Source organism: Meriones unguiculatus, chromosome 8, assembly GCF_030254825.1.
Source record: "Meriones unguiculatus strain TT.TT164.6M chromosome 8, Bangor_MerUng_6.1, whole genome shotgun sequence".
Classification (NCBI taxonomy): domain Eukaryota; kingdom Metazoa; phylum Chordata; class Mammalia; order Rodentia; family Muridae; genus Meriones; species Meriones unguiculatus.
Genome location: NC_083356.1, coordinates 71,758,578 through 71,779,883, shown reverse-complemented (window position 1 = coordinate 71,779,883; position 21,306 = coordinate 71,758,578). Strand labels below are relative to the sequence as shown.

The window sequence follows — 21,306 nt, the reverse complement described above, 5'->3', positions numbered from 1 at the left end:
CCACTGAGCCCTCTCTTCACACTGTTTTCTTTGTTGAGACAGGTCTCATGCAGCCCAGGTTAGCCTTGAACTCACTATGTAGCAGATTATGATGACTAGTGTTAATAATCAGGTTGGTAAAAGTTATGATAGCCTAAGAGAGGGGCTGAGGGCATGTCTTCGGGGAATTATCTATTGATGGTGTTAGTTGAGTTGGAAAGACCCACCCAGTGTGGGTGACACCATTCTCTGGGCAGGAGATCCCGGACTGTGTAAGAGCGCAGAAATCTTGCTCATCGTTAACATGCATGCATTCACTGCTCTTCTTCTTCTGATGGGATGCTTCAGGGTCTTGCTGCTTTGATTCCCCCATCATGATGGGCTGTAATAAACTGTGAGGTGAAATAAGCCCTTTAATGCTTTTGTCACAGTATTTTGTCACAGTAATGGGAAAAGAAACTATGATACCAAGGATGACCCTGCCTGGTCATCCTGCCTCCACCTTCCCAAGTGCTGGAATTACATGTTTCTTAACACACACCTGACAGTGACTTCCAGATTTTAATCTTTGACTTTATTGTAGAGGTTAGGAGATAAAAACACAATCTTAGCAGGGCCTGGTGGCACTGTAATTCCAAGTACAGAGGGAGCTGAGGCAGGAGGATACCAAGTTCAATGACAACCTGTGAAACTTACTGACATGTTTACGAAAATAATAAAACGATTGGGTAATAAAGATGCCTACAGCATTTGTCTAATGTACAAGACTGCCCTGACTTACCCCTGGTACTGTTAAGGAAAAAAACTAATTCAACCTAAACAACAGAAATACATGTAAAAATACATCACCCTTTTGTATCAAATTCTTTCTCCAAATCCTTCTGGATCATCATCTTCTGAGCCTTGTAATGGGTTATTATGCCAATATTTCGGAAGGAAATATCCTTTCTTTTCTCTTTAATAAGTTTAATTATTTCCATCACCAACTTTATTTCTTGAACATTTATATATGAGCTAAATAAGATGGAAAAAGAAGACAATGTATCAAATCTCATAGCAGTTCTATTTAGTTTTCCATTACAGTAAAGAGCACATAAATAGGTGTTTTCCTCTCTAGTCAGGCAGCAGTGTCAAGAAGATATAATAGGGATTATTCATATACATGAATATGTTGCAGGATATCTGATCCCATTTTGAACCCCCGAAACTGTGAATTGTAAAACCCTGTTTTTTGTTTGGTGAGGTTGAACCCTATCACACAGCTTTAATCCAAACTTTGTTTACTGTAAACGGGTGACTATGGTGAGGTTTAGCCATCCCTATCACACACTTTTAATCCAAGAGCTTTCTGTACACAGGATTTAATAAGTTAACCCTAGGTCAAGAGTTGGAACAAGAAACCAGATGACAGGGATTAAAGAGAAGGAGGGACTTTGAGTTGAGGGTATTTAAGACAGCATGGAGAAGTAGAACAGCTTTGGCTCAGCCCTTTAGCTTTAGCTCTTCAGCTCTCCAGCTTTTTGAGCTTTGATCTAGCGAGTCTCTGGCCTTTGGTTTTTTGGGCTTTTCCTCCTGGGCTGTCACCTGAGCTAGTGACAGCCTTTTGGGCCTTTTCCATCCAGATGTGAGCTGAGAAGGAAGGTCAGCTGGGTGCTTTCTCTGCTTTTCTCAGCCAGCAGGTTTTCACCCCAGCATCTGGCTCCTGGGTCTTATTGGTAAAATAGAATAGTTGGGATTTTCATTCATTTATAACATGAGTAACTACAAACAACTGTCCAATCCAGGAAGTGATTGTAAAAAAAGGGAGTTTGAACCAATGAACCACACACCTAAATCGATAACACCCAAACAGCTAAACACAAACAACATGGCCCAGCAGTGCTGAACAGCATAAAAGCCATCTCATCCTGCCAATGTCCTCCTTGCTGGCTCTATATCCTATACTCCGAAGCCCAAACAAACTCCAAGTACCTGTGTCCTGTCATTCTCAAACTAGATTCAACCCACATCAACCTTGTTCTCCTGAGTCTTAAATATCCAGTAACTACTGACATGCCATCAGCCACTCTAAACTGAGGTTCACTCCCTCTCCTAGCCCTTGGTTATTCCTCAGGTTAAGATTCCATTAAGGGGGCTGGAGAGATGGCTCAGAGGTTAAGAGCACTGGTTGCTCTTCCAGAGGTCCTGAGTTCAATTCCCGGCAACCACATGGTGGCTCACAACCATCTACAATGAGATTTGGTACCCTCTTCTGGCTTGCACACATACATTCAGGCAGAATACTGTATACATAATAAATAAAGAAATCTTTAAAAAAAAAAAAAAAGATTCCATTAAGGTTCCTTGTCTTCTGGTCCTGTAATGTACCTGGGGCTCAGCTCTTCATCCTCTGCTCTACTTCTGAAGATGCCACATGAACCTTTCAATTGCAATCCCTATGGCATTGCAATCCTACAATAAACTCTGTATTTTTCACTCCTTCAAGGAATGTTTGCCCCATTTCCTCTTCTGATCTTAGAATCTGTTTGTTTGGTTTTTTTCTTTATTCGTATTTCCCCACATTCTCATGAACATTACCTCCAGACTGTTAACTCCTCTATTCAGAGTAATCCTTGGCTCCGCTGATATATTTTCTACCTGGCAATATACTAAAACCCCTACGTTTGCTGTCATTTCATAGGTACCTAACATATTCCCTCACAACTCAAAATCTTTAAAAAACGGTCCTACTAGGCTTCTGTCTACTCCGTTAACACCCATTCATTCAGCTGGATCTTTTCACTGCACTTAACCTACACCTGGAATAGTCACTCATCTCAATGACTAGATTATTAATGCCTGCTTTCCAATGAGACCATAATCATCTTACCATGGGGTCTCGAACTGCTATGACCTAGTATGCAGAAAAGGGGAAGCTATCAATGCAAACAGTGAAAATGACAGTGCCCTGGTACTGGAGAGACTGGAGAATAAAGAAAAAAACATACTCATTATCCCGTTGTTCTGAACCATCTCCAACATCAAACACAAGGTAGGGCTGAAATGGCCAATCTGATGAACATCGAATGGATTCAGTCAATCTATAGAAAAGCAACCATATTCAGAAAATATGCTCTAAAACACTCATTTTATGATTATCTTCTGTTTTTCAGAACCAGGAGAAAGTTAAGGGATTAAGAAGTCTTCTTTTACAGATGTATAGCAGTGAAAATTTTAAACTGATTTCATTTCCATTCTAGTACCAAGGAAGATGATCTACACAACTATAACTCAAGAATAGCTCATAACATAGTACAGAAGATATACATAAAGGGCTAAGGAAACATGGTGCAGCCTCCAGGGAAAGCAAATGCACAAACATGGCTAAAAGCCTGGCTTTAATCCCCAGAACCACCAATACAAAGAAAGCCAAGAAGTTACCAATGACTGCACTTGTCTCTTTTTTCCTTTCCTTTCCCCACCCCCCCCCCCCCCTTTTTTTTCCTTTTTCTAGAGAGCTTTCTCTGTAGTCCTGGATGGCTGTCCTGGAACTCACTTTGTAGACCAGCCTGGCTTCAAACTGATATTCACCTGCCTCTGTCTTCCAAGTGCTAGGATTAAAAGCCTATGCCACCACTGCCCTGAACCCTCCTTTTTCAATTTATCTGCATTTGATATAGTCAATATAGCACTTATAATTAGAGAAATACCATTTTAAGTTGACGATGTAAGGTAATTCCCCTACCCTTTACCCCAAAAGGGTCTTTTCCTGTAGCCTTGGCTGGGCTCTTAACTCTTAATCTTCTTGCTTCTGCATCCAAAGTAACAGGGTCACCTGCATCAGCTAACACAGCTAGCATGATTCATGCTTTTTATGCTAAGGCTTTTTCCATAAGAAGCTAAAACTTCAAGAAGGACAAGTTTACAAGCAATCAAGGACACCCACCTATTTGTTTTCAAGTTTTTGTTATAAACATAATTAGAAGGGAAGAGACATATGTCTGGATGCATCCTGTACTGAATGGTGAGCTGTAAAATGGGCAGCCTGCTGATCATGCTTTGCTCCACATTCTCCTCTAGGAGCTTGCAGAACCGTGCCATCATTGACTGGTCATAGCCATACTCCTGTGCTTTCTGAAAAGAAAAGAGTAATTCTTTAGAGTTTGTATGGAGTGTGAGGGGGGAAAATGGGGCAGGTGTGGCTCATGCCTTTAGTTCCAGCACTTGGCAGAGAGAGGCAGTTCTCAGTTTAGGGCCAGCCTGGTCTACAGAATGAGTTCCAGGACAGCCAGAACTACACAGAGAACCTTGTCTCAAAGAACAGAAACAACAAAGCGGTTTTATTTTTTCTCCTTAACATGTCCCACTACTATAAAAACTGATACTCCAGTACAAATGTGTCAAAGTTGAGATGGTGTAAGAGCATCAACAATCAGATTTAGGGAAAGGTATTTACGGATGATCCTCAGAGAGCTGTGACCTTTGACTCTGAGATGTTCTCTCTTTAGAATATCCAAAGTGCTATGGAAGAGGTGAGGGTGTGAATGACCACACACAAAGCTGTTCTGATAGGAACAAGGGACTACCTGAATGAAGGAGTCACAATAAAAGAGGAAAAGTAACTTAACACAGATTTTAACAAATCATTTACCCTTACAACCTCACAAACAAAAGCGTTATGTGTCATTATGAAGGAGCCATTGCAGAGTGATTTCTTCACTGAAATTTTGGAGTATGTGCTTTATCTGGCACTAAGATACATAAGATCACAGTTAAATTGATTTTGTCAGCCAAATCATGGGTTATAACCTCAGCATGAAAAGCAATGACCCAAACAGATGGTGAAAACTGCCCACGTTCTCACAGCTGTATTTTTAATTTTCAATGATAGAAGCAAAGATCCAAGACCAGCTAAACAACCCCAGAGTCCAAGTGTGGTCGAGGCCTATGCAGAGTCATGCATATTAGTGGGGACATTCACTTGGAACATGTGGACAGGAGGAGTAAGCCTTTTATATAAACTTCCTAGGTTAAAATAAAGCACTGTACCCTAATATTTATGTAATTTTACAGAAATGTGTCTAACTAAAGAGTTGTTAACAGATATCTGGCAATTTCATCTACATTCCCCAATGTTTACTCAATTTAGCCCCAAATCCAATTTTAAATATCTCTGGGAAAAACAGAAAAAAGAATTATGTAACATAACAGACGTACTTAAGAAAAAGTAAGTCCAACTTACAGATTTGCACTTGAGGACATTTAGAAAAAAAAGCTGTCCCTGAAGAGGCTAGAAAAAAGGCTGATTCCATATTACTTCTGCTCTTTTTCTTTTTTTGGTTTTTTGAGACAGTGTTTCTCTGTATGGCTTTGGCTGTCCTAGAATCCAATATGTAGACCAGGGCTGCCTTCAACTCAGAGATGTGTCTGCCTCTGCCTCCTGAGTGCTGGGATTAAAGGTGTGCACCACAACCGCCCAGCATTGTTTTGTTTGTTTTAATAATTTGTTTAGTTTATCTTATGTGCATTGGTGTGAGAGTGTCAGATCCCCTAGAACCAAAGTTAGAGACAGTTGTGAGCCACCATGTGGTTGCTGGGAATTGAATTCAGGATGCCTGGGAAGAGGTTAAGAGTCAGTGCTCTTAACCTCTGAGTCATCTCTCCAGCCCCGCACTGAAGTAGAAGATCAGTGGTTAAGAGTACTTCCTAAGCCAGGTATGGTGCCACAACCCTAAAATCCCAGCACTCAGGAGACAGAGGTAGAAGGATCTCTGTGAGTTCTAGGCCAGCCTGGTCTACAAAGCAAGTCCAGGACAGCCAAGGCTCCACAGAAAAACCCTGTCTCAAAACACCCAAAATCAACAGCAGACTAGACCATGTCAGCACTCATCTTCCACAGCTCAATCCATAGTAAGTGCATTTTCTTTTGTTATTTGCATTTCCAGATGTAAGGGGCAGAATTGTTTTTAACTATTGAAGAAAAAAAGTCCCAACTAGACATCTATTTCCAAATCAGGCCTCCTTACATTTTCCTCAGCTTTGAGAACACTTAGTGGCATAAGGTGTGTGTGGGTCTTTACCTTTAAAGCTGTTGTGCATGTTTTGTGCCCTTATCAAATCAGACACAGTGCCTCCTCTGGCCAGGAAGCTTTCCTGTCTATGGAACTTACCCATACTTCAGAAGCACAACATATACAAGGCCATTTGCGGAAACACTGTTTTGAAACAAGGTATCCCTGTGTATCCCTGGCAGGCCTCAGGTGAGAACCTGCTCAGCCTCCTCAGTGCTGGGACTGTAGGCACAATCATGTCTGGTCACAATTTTTCTCATAAAACTTCAAATAACACTTCTCTTTTCTCTAACATTTCCTAATTTTCCCTTCAGTAAGAGATGAAAATTCAAAACAGTACCATTTCCTCAAATGAAAAGAGGCCCTCTGACATCAATAGAAACACTCACCATAGAAATGACTGTGGGGGGGAGCTGTTTGGGGTCTCCCACTAGGATAAGTTTGCTGCAGCGGTGGATGAGTGGAGAAAGTGTCTCAACTTCACAAGACTGCCCAGCCTTGGTAAGAAAGTGGACAAGGAGAAATAGCCTTAAGTTCTAATCACCCAGAAAAGTACAAAACTTTTTTTTTTCTTTTTTGGTTTTTCGAGACAAGGTTTCTCTGTGTAACTCTGACTGTCATGAACTCATTCTGTAGACCAGGCTGGCCTTGAACTCAGAGACCTGCCTGCCTCTGCTGGGATTAAGGGTGTGCACCACCACTCCTGGCTCCCAAACTTTTCCTACACTACACCTAAACCTCTTTGTTTTTAATTATGCAGGACCTCATACTTGGTGGGCAAGCGTTTTACTACTGAGTTACATCCCCGCCTCCTCTATACCAGATTATCAAAAGCAAGCATTTTTTTAATGCTCAAAATATATCATACTTGTATGAAACCTCTTTATTAATACATATCTAAGACGTAATATGTACAATGAAGATATAGCAATGAAAATGAATACATATAGAAGATTTCCTCATAAACAAATTATCTAAATACAACTTTTGGTTGGGAGCCTAACCTTCCATGGCTAAGCCATCTCTCTAGCTCCTAAACATAATTCTTAAACAATCTAACAAGTATTGTGAACTCAGCCACCACAGATGCCTTAACTGTGGAACTAGCTACCAACGGAAGGCTGTGGACATCCTGAGTGCCTGCTTTCATCTTGCTGAGCTGCAGCCTGGGAAGCGTCTCCTCTAACAGACGTTTTAGAAGGCTATGTCTGAAATTCAGTTGTTATTTGTCTTTCTCCTGACTTTCTAATTCAGTAACATTGTTTTTATGTTATTTCCAATTTAATAAATAAAAACATTTCCATTGTTTATGTTATCATTTCTGACTTTCTAATTCGATAACATTGTTTTTATGTTATCATTTTCATGTTCTTTCATTTTATCATACTTAATTCCTAATACAGGGTTTAGGATTACCTAGACTGATTCTCTGAATCTAATGATCCATTTCTTCTATCTTCTGAGTTTTCATTTTAGACAGACAATGTTCAGAAAATGGACAACAGCCAAAGCTGTTCAAAGTAATCAATTTGTATTTCAAAGTTAGTAGAGAAACTGCAACAGCTCAAAATGGATCGTGTTAGAGACAATCCTGCCCAGACTAGCCCTACTGTTATCTAGAATGGAAACTCAGAAGACAGAAAAAATGGATCTTTAGATTCAGAATCAGTTGAGGTGATCCCAAACCCTGTCGTAGGAATTAAGTATTATAAAATGAAAGAACATGAAAATGATAACATAAAAGCAATGCAGGAGGCTGTCAGCACCATGTTTTACTATGTGAGGTCGTGTGCACATCAACTAAGGGCTGGGGGTGTAGAGGCTTCCTAACAAGCAAGGCTGGAGGTTCACTCTCCAGCACTGCAAGAGTAGTGACCACTTAGGAAAAATCCCCACTTCATCCACAGCACCCAAAATTCACCCACAACTTTTCTTCAAAGTCCTAGTCACACCTGTACACTTGAGTGCCGACTGACCTCATCTACAATGACACAACTGAAGGGAACACCCCCTTGCCCTCGAAAAGCAGACTCAAGCAGTAAGCCACCACTTGTGCTCAACGTGCAGCAGATGACATGGGACTCCAAGATGATGGTGTTCTGTGTTCTCTGTGGGCGTCCCTGAACCTGGAATGACAAAAGATAACTACATTTATACATGCAGGAACCTCTTACAGTCCTATTTTTACTATTAAATATCTACCATTTTTTGTTCATGTGACATAATAAAAATATTTAATAAAAGGGAAAGCCTCAGATCTACAAAACAAATCCATCAGGACTTCAAGGCAATGTATATGAATTTTAGAAGAAGTGGCAATTTAGCTTCAGTGCTAAATGCATTGCCATTCTCTCCTCTCAGCCATAACACTATAGTGATTAATTTAATGGCCCATAGAAAACGTGATGAATTCACAGCCAAACTTTGGGCAAAGCACAAGAAGTCTTGTGGAAGAAGTGGGGGATGGGTATAGGATCTGGAGGGAACAGGAGCCCCACAAGAAAACCGACAAAGCTAAAAAACCTGAGCCCAGGGGGTCCTTGACTGATGCACTGATGCACCAACCAAGGACCATACATGGAGAGAAACTAGAGCCCCTGCTCAGATGTAGCCGATTGGCAGCTCAGCCTCTATGTGGATTCCCAAGTAAGGGGAGCAGGGGTTGTCTATGACATGAATTCTGTTGCCTGCTCTTTGATCACTTGCCCCGACGAGGCAACCTTGCCAGGCCACAGAAGAAGAAGACCCAGGCAGTCCTGATGAGACTTGATAAGCTATGGGCAGATGGCAGAGAAGGAAAACTCCCCCTTTCAGTGGACTAGGGGAAGGGACTAGGGGGAAGAGGAAGGGTGGGACTGGGAGGAGTTGAGGGAAGGGGCTTCAATCAGGATATATAATTACAAAATAAACACCACCACCAAAAAAAAAAAAAAAAAGATATTACGAGCAACAAAGCTCACAATACCTATGAACATTGTACTTCATCTGTGAGTATGGATGACTTAGAGGTCACTTACACTGTTAATGAAAATGTACATTAAATTTAACTGTGTTTATCTTTGGTCCAAAAACACAAACCACCAAATAACCTTAAACTGTCCTGCTGAACTTACTTGGTTTCTTTTGTTTTGTTTTGTTTTGTTTTGAGACAGGGGTTCTGTGTGTAGCCATGGCTGTCCTGGAATTCACTCTACTGGGTAGCCTCAAACTCAGAGATCTGCCTGCCTCTGCCTCCCAAATGCTGGGATTAAAGGCGTGTGCAACCACCGCCCAGATCTTACTTGATTTCTTTAGAGACTGCATTCTGATCATCCAGACATAAATCTACCTTCAATTAATCTAATAAAAATCTGGTATTCTTACAGTGAAGTCCATAAGGGAGAAGCTATATAGCTATTCTCTGTACCAGGGTTCAAATCTCTGGCATTCATCTCAGAAATTAGAAAAACAAACAAACAAACAAACAAAAAAACCCCACACACCTGTATTAAATATGCACATTTTTTGCATTATTTCTTAAATGACACAGTATAATTATATATATATATAAAATTCACATGGGGTTAGGGATTTAGCTCAGTGGTAGAGCGCTTGCCTAGCAAGCGCAAGCCCCTGGTTTGGTCCTCAGCTCTGGGAGAAAAACAAACAAACAAACAAACAAGGTAACTAAAAAAAAATTCACATGACATCAGTTATTTTAAGGAGATAATTTAAAACATATAGGCCAACATACATAGGTTATATGGAGGCAGCTGTATGTTTTTATGCCAAATCATATCCCACTATCACTCAATTTATATTCATAATAGAACACATGATAGTCCATAGTTACTACCTTCTTACTAAATTACAAATGTAGTTCATTCCTGTTTTTTTCTCAGTATCCACAAACCTATTCTTACAGACTATACTCATGGTAGCAATTCCCTATTTGCAGCTGGTAAAAAAAAAAAAAAAAAAAAGAAACTGTGTTTAGTAGTGACATAAACCTAAGAGAAAACACTGATATCTCCACGATTGCAGTTTTTTAAAACAAAACTGCAGTCTCAGAAGTGTTTATAAAGAAAGTAAACCACTTCAGGTAAACTACTTACCTCTTTTATTTTCAAAGCAAGTTCTTGCCTTTCTTTTGAGACTTTGGCAATGTGTCCATCTAATTCTCGCCTCTGGAAATAAGTTAGAATATTATCACAAAAACTAAGCACTTTAGAAAGCTTTCCGACACTTCATACCTTAGGAGAGTGAAAAACATCTTACCCATGAACTCACTGAAACCGTGTGCTCTCTTCTCTACCAGGCAAGTCCCAGCACTCCTCTACACAGCTGAGGGGTCAATATGTCTCCTGTGCTGCATGTTTGCTGTCTGCCTAATATCTAAAAGCTCGGAGCATCATTCCTTCATTCATGTTAAAGGCGCTTCACCTACAACTCAACAATCCTGCCACAGTGATGAGCACAGAACACAGGCATGGAAAATCATGGTACTCCTCCCCCAAATAAAACCAGGGATTAGATCTGCCTGGCAACCAGAGACTAATCAGAGCGTACTGCTGAACAGATGCATGGTATTTTAGGCCGGGGTGGGGGCACCCAGAAATACTGGCACTTGTCTTCTCATGGCTGACATACAGAAAAAAGGAAATCAAAAGGTGGCAAAATGTTACCTGTCAAGGTTCTTGAGCCAAACATACTAAAAGCTAAGTCATTCTTGACTTTCTGAGTATATGACCCAATAAATTCTTTTTTTCTCAACCAAATTAGAAAACATGGTTGTTTTTACTTATGTGTATGGGTGTTTTGCTTGCATGTATGTCTATATCACATGCATGCCAAGACTCTGAGGAGAGTGAAAGATGGCATCAGACCCTCTGGACCTGGAGTTACAGTTGAGAGTGAGTTGCCACATGAAGGCTGGAAATCAAACCTGGGTCCCCCAAAGAACAGCCAGTGCTCTTAACCACTGAGCCATTTCTCCAGTCCCTAAAGCGGGTTTAACTCATCAACAGAAAAGTGTCTAATAAACACAATATGCCATCTACTTTTATAAATAAATCTTTACTACAACACACTCGCATCCGTTTGTTTATACTGATCTGATTAGACTCTACAGCCACAACTGGGCTGATAAGCTGTCACATAGACTGGGCTATAATCCTGGCATTAGGCATGCTACACCAACGTAATCCACAGACTCACACCATCTCAAGGAGAGCACTGTCACACACCCATTAACTAGTTCACACCTAAGCCACTTCTGCAAGGTCTATGTGAGGAGGTGTCCATACCTGCATCTCTCGCCCACCTCGACACAGAGCTCGTTGACGAGAAAGCTCATCAAGTTGACCATCCAGAAACTCTTTTCTTCTAAGCAGTTCTTGAGTATGAGAAGGTAATTCCTTTTCTAACATAAATGTAAAAATCACGTTATCTATAACAAATTCACACACAAACTCCTTCCCAAAGCTAGACTAGTTGAGGAGTCTCCAAAACACCATTAGTGTCCTCATCATTACTTTATCATAAAAAAAGCAGCACTCCAATGCAAACAGCCCAGCACTTACGCATTCTATGGTTGACTTGGCTGTCCAAACTGAACTTTAGAACCTCCGCATTAATAGACTTTTCTGGACCCAGCCGAACTAAATTTATATCTCCACAGTTTCCTGTTGATAAAAAGACACAAAATCAGTGGACTTGGAAAGGGGCAGGGAGGAGATGAGGGAGGGAGGGTGGGATTGGGGAGGGAATGAGGGAGCGGGATACAGCTGGGATACAGAATTAACAAAATGTAACTAATAAGAAAAATATAATTTAAAAAAAAAGACAAAATCCCATTTCCATACTAACCAGAGAAGGCAACACAACTGTCAACTGCATGCCAAGAGCTATGCTAAAGGCTTCACACACATTCTTTTCAGATGTTCTGTATAATAAAGCTGTATAATAAAGCTGTAAGGTAAGTACTAACCACTTGACTCAGTACAACCTAGGAAGGTCACATGGACAGTGCATGTAGAGCTCACAATGTTATGTTGTTGTTTCTCAAACTTTTCTCTATACAGGGTTCCATAAAGAATACACTTGAAGAATTAATGGTAAATCCAGATGCTGAGATTAAAGGCCTGTGCCACCACACCTAGCTCAAAGTTTTCTTAACCATATATTTCTATGTATTTTATTTTAAATAGGATCTTATTTGGTCATCCCACCCCCAAACACCAAGAATTAAGATGTTTGTTTTAAGAAAAGGTTTTATATGTAGTACTGACAGGCCTGGAACTCAGTATGTAGACCACACTGTCCTTGAACTTCTAATTATTCTCCTACCTATATCTCCTAAGTCTGGGTTACAGGCATGCGTACCACACTTGACAAAAATTTTCAAAACAACAAATATACAGTGAAGAAATGGCATATATAGTTACCTTTAATACAAGTTTTTAAAAATCCTAGTTCAGTTCTCTCTCCTAAATGTGAGGCCATCTTCTCTAGCCAACATATTTACTTGAAGGTTTCAAAATCGTCAGATTCACCATGCATCCACCAGAAAGATGGAAAAGATCATCTGGAATTCATCCTAAATATCTACAAATATCCTACACATTACAATGGCCATCCTTTATACTGCAGAATGAACTTATAAAAACCTAAGACAGGAGTGCCTAAAAGCAAAAGCAGGCAGAGCTGAGAACAACGTAGGAGGCATGGAGCTCTGGTAGTTTCCGTGGGTGCTGGAGCAGGGCTAGGAAGAGGGCTGGTGGGTTAGTAGGCATTTATTTTGCTCTTTAAATTATCATCATTAAGGTATAATTTACATTCAATAAAATACCGGCCTAAAAACTCTTACTTCTATGTTTCTATTAGCAAATACCACTCAAATAAAAACAAAAATATCTGTAATGGGAGCTTGTATTTTAAGGACCACTAGAAGGGGAAGAGGTTTGGAAGAAATGGAGCAGTGAAAAGAAGTGTTGGCCTTTAAATGTCTGAGTTGGCCTGTGTTTAGGTAAAAAAAAAAAAAAAAAATTTCTTCCGGGACTATGCAACATACAGGCTTAGGCCATATATGCACTTAGGAGATACATAAAAGCAAAAAAGACCCAACTGTAAATTCAGTTAAAATTTAAAGAAACAAACAAACAAACAAACAAACAAAAAAAAAAAAAAAAAACTCAGGAGGCAGAGGCAGGTGAAACTTTTAAGTTTGAGGTCAGTCTATAGAATGAATTCCAGAACAGCTAGGGCTACACAGAGAAATTCTGTCTGGAAATACCAAAAATAAATAAATAAATAAAATGAGAAGTGCCAGTTATCTATAAGAACCTAAGTTAAAGCACATTTTCCCCTTTAAATTATGAATTAGCAAAACTCTTGCTACTGAGAAGCTGAGTGACCTGACCCCTGAAAATATTCAACAATTCACAGACATTTGTCAAAAAGAACAAAATAAATTAACCCCAACAAGAAATAACAAACTGTATAAAAGTCTGTTTTACAACAAAAAAAGAACTATGAGCTGTTCTTATTTATTAGCACTTTCTTCCAAGTCCTAAAATAACACATCAACAATCAATGTCACAAAGTGATATTCACATGTTGGTATCACTGTGATTTACCAAAGGCACAGGAAAAAAACAAACAAACAAACAAACAAACAAAAAAAACCTCTGCATTATCTTAATAGATATAAAAGAAAAGCAGAAAGGTTATAATTTATTATCAACTAACAAAACTTTAGAATGTTCCTTTATTTCTAACTTGACCTGTATATACCTGACCTTGGATAGACTTCAGCGCAGGCTCTACTACAGAAGATGCGGTGCCCCACCCTGTACCCCGTGTGCTGCTTCACTGCAGTTAAAGCACACTGAGCGCAGCAGCTGCAGTCTCTTGGCTGCACATGCAGCCCTCTTGGATACTGCTATCCAATCTGTGGCTTGAGAGCCTGTCAGGTGGACTGCAGGATTGAGGGATACCAGAATTGCTATTACTTAAAAGTTAGAACAGAAGGATAGAAGGATGATGTCTACCCTCACAACTGTTAAAAATACATGGCGAAAAGGAAAAAGTTCAGCTACAGACAATGCAATAAGTTTTAGAGGAAATCAACCCTATTTTAGGTATACATGTGCCAAGAGAGGAAAAATGTATGTCATCTCTCAGAATATAGACATGTTCCATGTAATTCTCAGTGAAAGGGAAATAAGGACATGATACTACCACATGTAGGAACCCTTCTCAGGGGATAGCTCATTTGTTCTGTCATTTCATGTCTCCTCATTTTTGGTGATGTGATACTGCACGTGCAGCAGCTACCCTGACGAAGAGATACACTAAGGAATGCCAGTCACAGTACTGTAAGGCTCCGAGACATAAGAAATCTGCTCTCCAAAGAGTCTGCACAGCAGAGGTCAGTGCCTGTACTAATCCGCTCCCTAAGCAAATGTCTGTCATGCTTAAGCTAAAGCATGTGGAATTTCTGTTACTCGAAACTGACTCTGATCTTAACTGATAAAAGGCAGTGTCAAATATTCTCAAGGAAAATAAAGATGAACAGAAAAATAACAAAAACAACAAGTTGAGTATCATACCCAAAGGATTCTTCTTGTCTTTACATTTTTCTTTGAATTCGAGGATAATTTTTTTCATAAGTTCATCAACAGCTGCATTGGAAGGTGCACACACGAGGACTCGGTTTTGCTTGATCTTGGCATTGAAGTTTTCATCTGAACGGCCCTTCCTCTGGCTCTACAATTTGTCACACAGCAAACAATAAGCTATATTCATTGGAATCAAGTCTTCCTCTCCCTTCTAAGAATGCTTGCAAGTTCTCACAATGGTTAAAGGAAAGCACCCACTCCTTACACAATGTCAAAGTTATTGTGACCAGTGCTACAGAGGCACAGCACTTACAAGAACATACAATACCCTAGGCCTCATTCCCAGTGCCAGACACACACACACACACACACACACACACACACACACCCCTTCTTTGGCATAAAGTTCTTTCAGAGGACTCAGGTTCGATTCCCACCACCCACATCATGGCTCACAATTGTTTGCAGCTCCAGTTCTAGGGAAATCTGTCTTCTTCTGGTCTCTATAAGCACTGTATGCATGCTATACAGACATATGTGTGAGCAAAACATCCATACACATAAAATTAAAAACAATAAGGTTAAAAATAAATCTTCTTAAATACATAAAGGAAAAAAGAACTTTAATCCAGGTCAAGTAAAACAATGTCCAGGCTAATAGTTTCACACCTACCTCTGTCAGTAAGCGGTACAAGAGACCAACAATAGTTTTTGATTTTCCTGTTCCAGGTGGTCCATGAATCAAACAGATTTTGGCAACGGATGGGGAGTGTTTCACCATGGCATATGCAGTTTCTATGGCTTTCTTCTGGTCTTCATTAAAGTCTTTTAAGTAGGTAATCTATAGAGAAGATGGGTGTAATAAATTCTTTCTGTAGTGACACATGGGAGAAGTAATAAACAACAGTTGTTCCACTTTCTTTCAGTCTATGTCAAACAGAACAAGTGTAAGTGACTGACCTAAGACAAATTTTCACAACGAGAAAACTTAATGAGTTATTAATTACTAATTAGCATATTTAGGCATCAGCCTACTTATAACTGTGGTTTTATTTACGCATCTTACAAATATGACAATAAATTACTTTTTCTGTTTTTTTCTTTGAGACAGGGTTACTCTGTGTAACTGCCCTAGGCTATCCAAGTTGTCCTGTGTAGACCAGGCTAGCCTCAAACTCCAAGAAATTTGCCTGCCTCTGTCTCTCCAAGCACTGGGACTAAGGGCATGCGCCACCACACCCAGCTCAATTTTCTTAAATAAGCTTTTCTTCAATTATTCTGATTTTTTTCTATTTGGATTCTAAGAACTCTCTTTCCAAATTCAATATTGCATACTGGAAAACAGTTTTCATGGCAAGACATAGTCTAAATTCATTCTTACTTTCAATTTAGATAGCCATACTCCTAACCTCTTTGATTCATTAGATTAAGATTCCTTCAAAGGTACAAAATTACTGGATAATGAACATGAAAACCTTAGTATATGATCAGGGTTTAGAAATATTCATTTCCTTTTGCATTTCTTTGCTAATTTTCTGGACCATATGTACAATTTTTACAGTGGAAACTACAGGTTCATCTGTTCATTTCCAACAATCCCAGTTTACCAACTATTCAAATAGAAAACTCACTCCACAAAACTTTGCCATGAACATCTCCTCAATGGTGAACACCCAGCAGATGCTGGAGAACAGCTGAATGGTGTTCTTTTCACTTTACTGTCTTATCCTTACCCTGACATAAGCTACCCTACTTAGGTATCTTGCAAAACTGAAGAGAACTAAACACTGTGCACAAGCATACAGGACACTGCAGCAGCTAAAACTATCCTGACAAAAATTGTCCCTCACTCTTGTGGCTTCATACAGATCAGCACTCACAATCCTCTCAGATGTTGTTGTCAGTAGGTCTTTGGTACAGAAGTCCATGGGATTTGGATTTAGAACAGCTCTGGCCAACTGGTTCCGACTACTCAATAGAGACATGGCTTTCAATTTCCTCTGTGTAGTTACCAGAGAACTGATTACAATACATTTGGTAAGTTCTTTTAGACTGGCTGGCAAGATATCTTGTGTCTGAATGCACAAGGAACACTCCGCTTTCCCACTGCGCACTATAATCAAAGAGGAGAAAAGCAATGCATCAGTGTAATGTTATCCAACGGAAAAGGTTAGTCACAAGTGTTTAGAACTCGTATTTTATATGACGTATAAGTCACTTATATTTACTAAATATTATTCTGATTTTTTTCACAGTTCAAGAGTTGGTCTCAGGTTTTGTGGAGTGATTTAGATACTTGAATGGCTGGTGGAGAACTGTTTGTGAGTGCTGCAAATGAGATGAACCTGTAGTTTTTTTTCCACTGTAAAAAACCAAACACTCCTTCTTTGAAGCCAGCCTCTGGATAGCCAGGGCTACACAAAGAAAACATGTCTTGAAAACCCAACAAACAACCAAATAACCAACCAAACAAAAAAGTGTTCCTGTCCTCCAGAGAAAAATGCTAAATAAATGTCAGAAAGTAGTGAGTGCTATGGAGAAGCAAAGACAAGATGCGGAAGGATTGGAGGAGGGAGGGCACAGAGGTGGAAGGATTGGAGGAGGGAGGGCACAGAGGTGGACAAGCTGATCATTGTCTTCCAGACAAGCAGAGTGTGAAGGAAAAAAGCTATGTCCTTTTAAGAAGGGAAAGAGTTCTATAAGCACTCACCAAGCACAGAGACAAGGGGTAGAAGCATGCTGGGAGTATTTCAGATATAGTGAGGCAGAACTAGCACAGTGGGAAAAAAAGTAGGAGGCACATACTACACAATCCAGAGAATAAAATGGGGTGTGTAGTTTTTGTAGAGTTCTGGGTAACAAGACAATGACTCAGAATGCTACTCAGTTAGGAAAAGTCATATGGTATCTGTGTATAGGTAAAAGGCTCTGCCATATACATTAAAAAAACAATCACTTTCTACTACAAACCAAGAAAAAAGTGCTAGATGTTGGGCATGGTGGGCACACCTTTATTCCTAGCACTTAGGAGGCAGAGGCAGGTGGATCTCCGAGTTCCGGGTCAGCCGGGGCTATCCAGGGGAACCCTGCCTTAAGACAAACAAACAAACAAAAAAAGCCCCAAAGAATAAAGTGTTCGGAGGAATGTGATAGACATGATGGCTGGATATAGGATGCAATGAACAGAAACCATCAGTCAAATTTGCAATGAATTAGATACACTTGTGAAAGACACAGAGGATCTGAGATGACCACACAGTTTAAACACAGAGGTTCAACAGTTTTGATCTTTAAGTTCAGAAAGAAGATAAATGTAAATTTGATAATTATAAATTCGGCAAATGTAACCCTTTTCAAGAGCCAGAAGTAAAAATTGAGCTGTAAATTCTTCCACACGTGTTGTACACAGAAAGTCAAGCTAAACTTGGCACATCGGTTAAAATGCAGTGTAGTGCTGCAGTCTCACGAGGATTAATGTTACTTTGAAGACATGATACAGTAAGGATGAATACTTCCTTTCATGAATACTAGTGTTTCAAAAGGCAGACTGACATAAAGAACCTGGGCTTTGTAGTAAACCACAACTAGGGTTTGAACCATGCATTGTGACACACACAACTGTAGAAGCAGCTTCTTGGGAGGCAGAGGCAGAATACTTGAACCCATGCACTCAAAAACATAGAAAAGCCCCACTAAAATAAAGTTTTAATTCTGGACTGCAAACTGATGTTAGCAACAACCTTGGCTACATTACCTAGTATTTCTGAGCCACTGGCCACCTTTGGAGAATACTATAAATGTGCAGAACAGCAAGACACACTGCTTGGCAGATGTCCTTAAGTTCAAGCTATGGGGAAGAGATCACTACAATGCAATAGACACGTGTAAGTGACGGAAACAATACATTTCCATGTTTAAGCCGCCTTGTAATAAATTGTTTGCTCTTTTTAATAGTAATTAGTCACAAAACCAAGGTTGGAATGTGACTTAAGTTATTAAACAGATGACTTGAAAGTGATATATAAAAGTGACAGATGGAATAATACATCAGAGGAGGACATTAAAACAAAGCTTGGCCAGGCAGTGGTGGCTCATGCCTTTAATCCCAGCAATAGGGAGGCAGAGGCAGTCGGATCACTCATGGAGTTTGAGGCCAGCCTGATCTACAGATCGAGTTAAGGGCTACACAGAGAAACCCTGTCTTGAACAGACTTCCTTCCAAAATCAAACAAAACAAAGCCTGAGGCTGGAAAAATGGCTCAGAGGTTAAGAGTATACATACTGCTCTTCCACAGAACCTGAGTTGGGTTTCCCAGGACCCATTTTGGGAAGTTCATAACTGCCTGTAAGTCTGGCTCCAAGGGGAACTGGTGTATCTGACCTAAGGAGGCACCTGCACTTACATGCACACACCTACCTAAACATAACTAAAAACAGAGCTTTCAAAGAGTAAGCAGTAAACTTGGAATCTTAAGTGAGAAAATAGAAGAATTCTAACGGCAAGTGACCAACCTGGAAGCATCAGAATAGACGGCTAAGACAGCACAATGTATAGGAAATAATATCACCTTGTTGACACCTCCTGTTTACTTACCGACTGAAGTACGGCGGAACTTATGAACATAACCACAGTAATAGCAATCCTGCAGGCCATTCCTGTCCATATCTTTTTTATCTCCATGTAGTTTCTCAGGAACCAAAAACACCAGATCATTTTCCTTTGGGTGGAGCTGTTTAGCTAGTTCAGATTCCTCTAGGTAAACTATGAAACAAAAACTGGCACTTACGCAACTCTGAACAAATTTCAAGATCTACTTACAAGAAATTAAACCTTTGTGCTAAGTTCCGAAGTATAAAGTCCTGATAGAACACACACATATATACATGCACACACACATTAAAAGGGTGACATAAACCAACAAAAATTTAAACTACTGATGCAGATCCTAAGGTTGCAGCTGTGGTTGCCTACACATGACCTGCATAAGATCAAGATCAAGCCAATTCAAAACTCCAGAATGGAAAGCAGCGGGGCTCCACAGGTCCACCACCTGCTCCACCACCAGCTAAGGAGGAAGGGTCACTTTTCTTTAGTAGGATGGACACTTGCAAGATTCCACAGGGCCCAGTGGATGACCCCACATCCAGAAACAGAAAGGTAGCACCAACTGAGCTCAGTTGAGCTTACCAAAAAAAAAAAAAAAAAAAAAAAAGACAGCTGGGTTTTGGTGGGGCATCCCTTTAATTTCAGGTAGATCTCTTGAGTTTGAGGCTAGCCTGGCTTACAGAGTTCCCAGACAGCCAGGGGCTACACAGAGAAAAAACCAAAACACAAGCCAACAAAACATAAAATAGTAACTAAACATTATAAAAGGGGACTGGATGGCTCAGGTGTTAAGTTGCTATTCTTCCAGATGATCTGGGTTCAATTCCCAGCACCCACACGATAGCTCACAAAAACACTTTTAAAAATCCAATTGTAATTGTTTGTTCATTACAGGATTCTACAAAATACACACATACACACACACACACACACACACACACACGCACACACACACACCTATAGCAATCAACCAGGGCAGTGGTGACACATGCCTTTAATGCCAGCACTCAGAAGGCAAAGGCAGGAGAATCTCTGTGAGTTGGAAGCCAGCCTGAGCTACAGAGCAAATTCCAAGACAGCCAGGGCTACAGAGAAACTCTCAAGAAGAAACAAACAAACAAACAAATTACAAAGGAAAGATATGAAGTAGGAGAGGGGTGTAATATAGGTGTTCTTTGGGGAGCTGGAGAGAGGAAAGGGAGAATGGACATGATCAAGATACACTGTATGAATTTTTCAAGTGAAAATTACAACAAAGCAAAATAGAATACTGAGAAGTAACAGATACACTGTTTCCATAAGGTGCATTCTAGTCTTTATTATTTGAGATAGTCTCACTATGTAGTTCTGGCTGTCCCTGAACTCTTTTAGATTCATTTTATGTATAAAAACATACTGCTCGAGTGTGAGGTAGCACCTAGGAAACAAAGGGGTGTTTTCCAAACAAACTGCACAGTACTCTTTAGGCATCACAAGCACACAGTAAAGACACACTGAGGAACTAATTACTCTAAGAGTGCTGGGGACCGAGAAGACAGCACAACTACAGATGTTTGGACTCTACTGAATCCCAGGACAAAAAAACAAACATTATTGTGACCACTGCCATGATATGAATAAGGTCTCATAGTCAGTATCACATTAACACTAATCCCTGTTCTCATCACTGTTCCCTGTATATAAGATGTTAACATGAAAAGGCTTGCTGAAAACTGTATGTGGACTCTACTATAGGTTTTACATCTTTTTAAACAAACAAACAAACAAAAGGTTAATTTTAAGTGAGAAGTTAATTCTTCTAACTCAAATGCCCATGGTTCTTCCCCACCTTACACCACTCTATAAATCCTCTCTTCTCATGAGAGCAATTTCCTAATAATATCAATATACTCATACTTGCCCTACTCAAAATCCACAAGAGTTCAAAACTATAAAGCCAGTTCTACCATAAATGTAGTAGAATCTCTGTACATTATATTTTGATATAGAAGAGTCATTTATTTCTACTGTATTTTACTTTTATTGCTACTCTTTGCTGATTTAATGGTACAAAAGTCAGGTGTGCTGTGTG

At 39.9% G+C, this 21,306-nt stretch overlaps 1 protein-coding gene across 4 annotated transcripts in view; it reads right to left on the bottom strand.

Annotated features, from left to right (window-relative positions):
* Setx (senataxin) overlaps nt 1-21,306 on the bottom strand; it is a 55,376-nt gene that overhangs the window by 8,079 nt on the left and 25,991 nt on the right. For 3 of the 4 annotated variants that reach the window (XM_021642167.2, XM_060389782.1, XM_021642242.2), the window contains 13 exons: nt 19,224-19,391; nt 16,510-16,742; nt 15,303-15,470; nt 14,621-14,777; nt 11,591-11,692; nt 11,315-11,430; nt 10,124-10,195; nt 8,006-8,155; nt 6,419-6,526; nt 3,905-4,092; nt 2,967-3,059; nt 829-993; nt 207-371 (listed from right to left, as the gene is read on the bottom strand). In XM_021642167.2, the coding sequence (XP_021497842.1) occupies nt 207-371; nt 829-993; nt 2,967-3,059; nt 3,905-4,092; nt 6,419-6,526; nt 8,006-8,155; nt 10,124-10,195; nt 11,315-11,430; nt 11,591-11,692; nt 14,621-14,777; nt 15,303-15,470; nt 16,510-16,742; nt 19,224-19,391 (1,885 nt within the window). The remainder of the gene's footprint in view (nt 1-206; nt 372-828; nt 994-2,966; nt 3,060-3,904; nt 4,093-6,418; nt 6,527-8,005; nt 8,156-10,123; nt 10,196-11,314; nt 11,431-11,590; nt 11,693-14,620; nt 14,778-15,302; nt 15,471-16,509; nt 16,743-19,223; nt 19,392-21,306) is intronic. The other variant, XM_021642318.2, reaches the window with a different exon arrangement.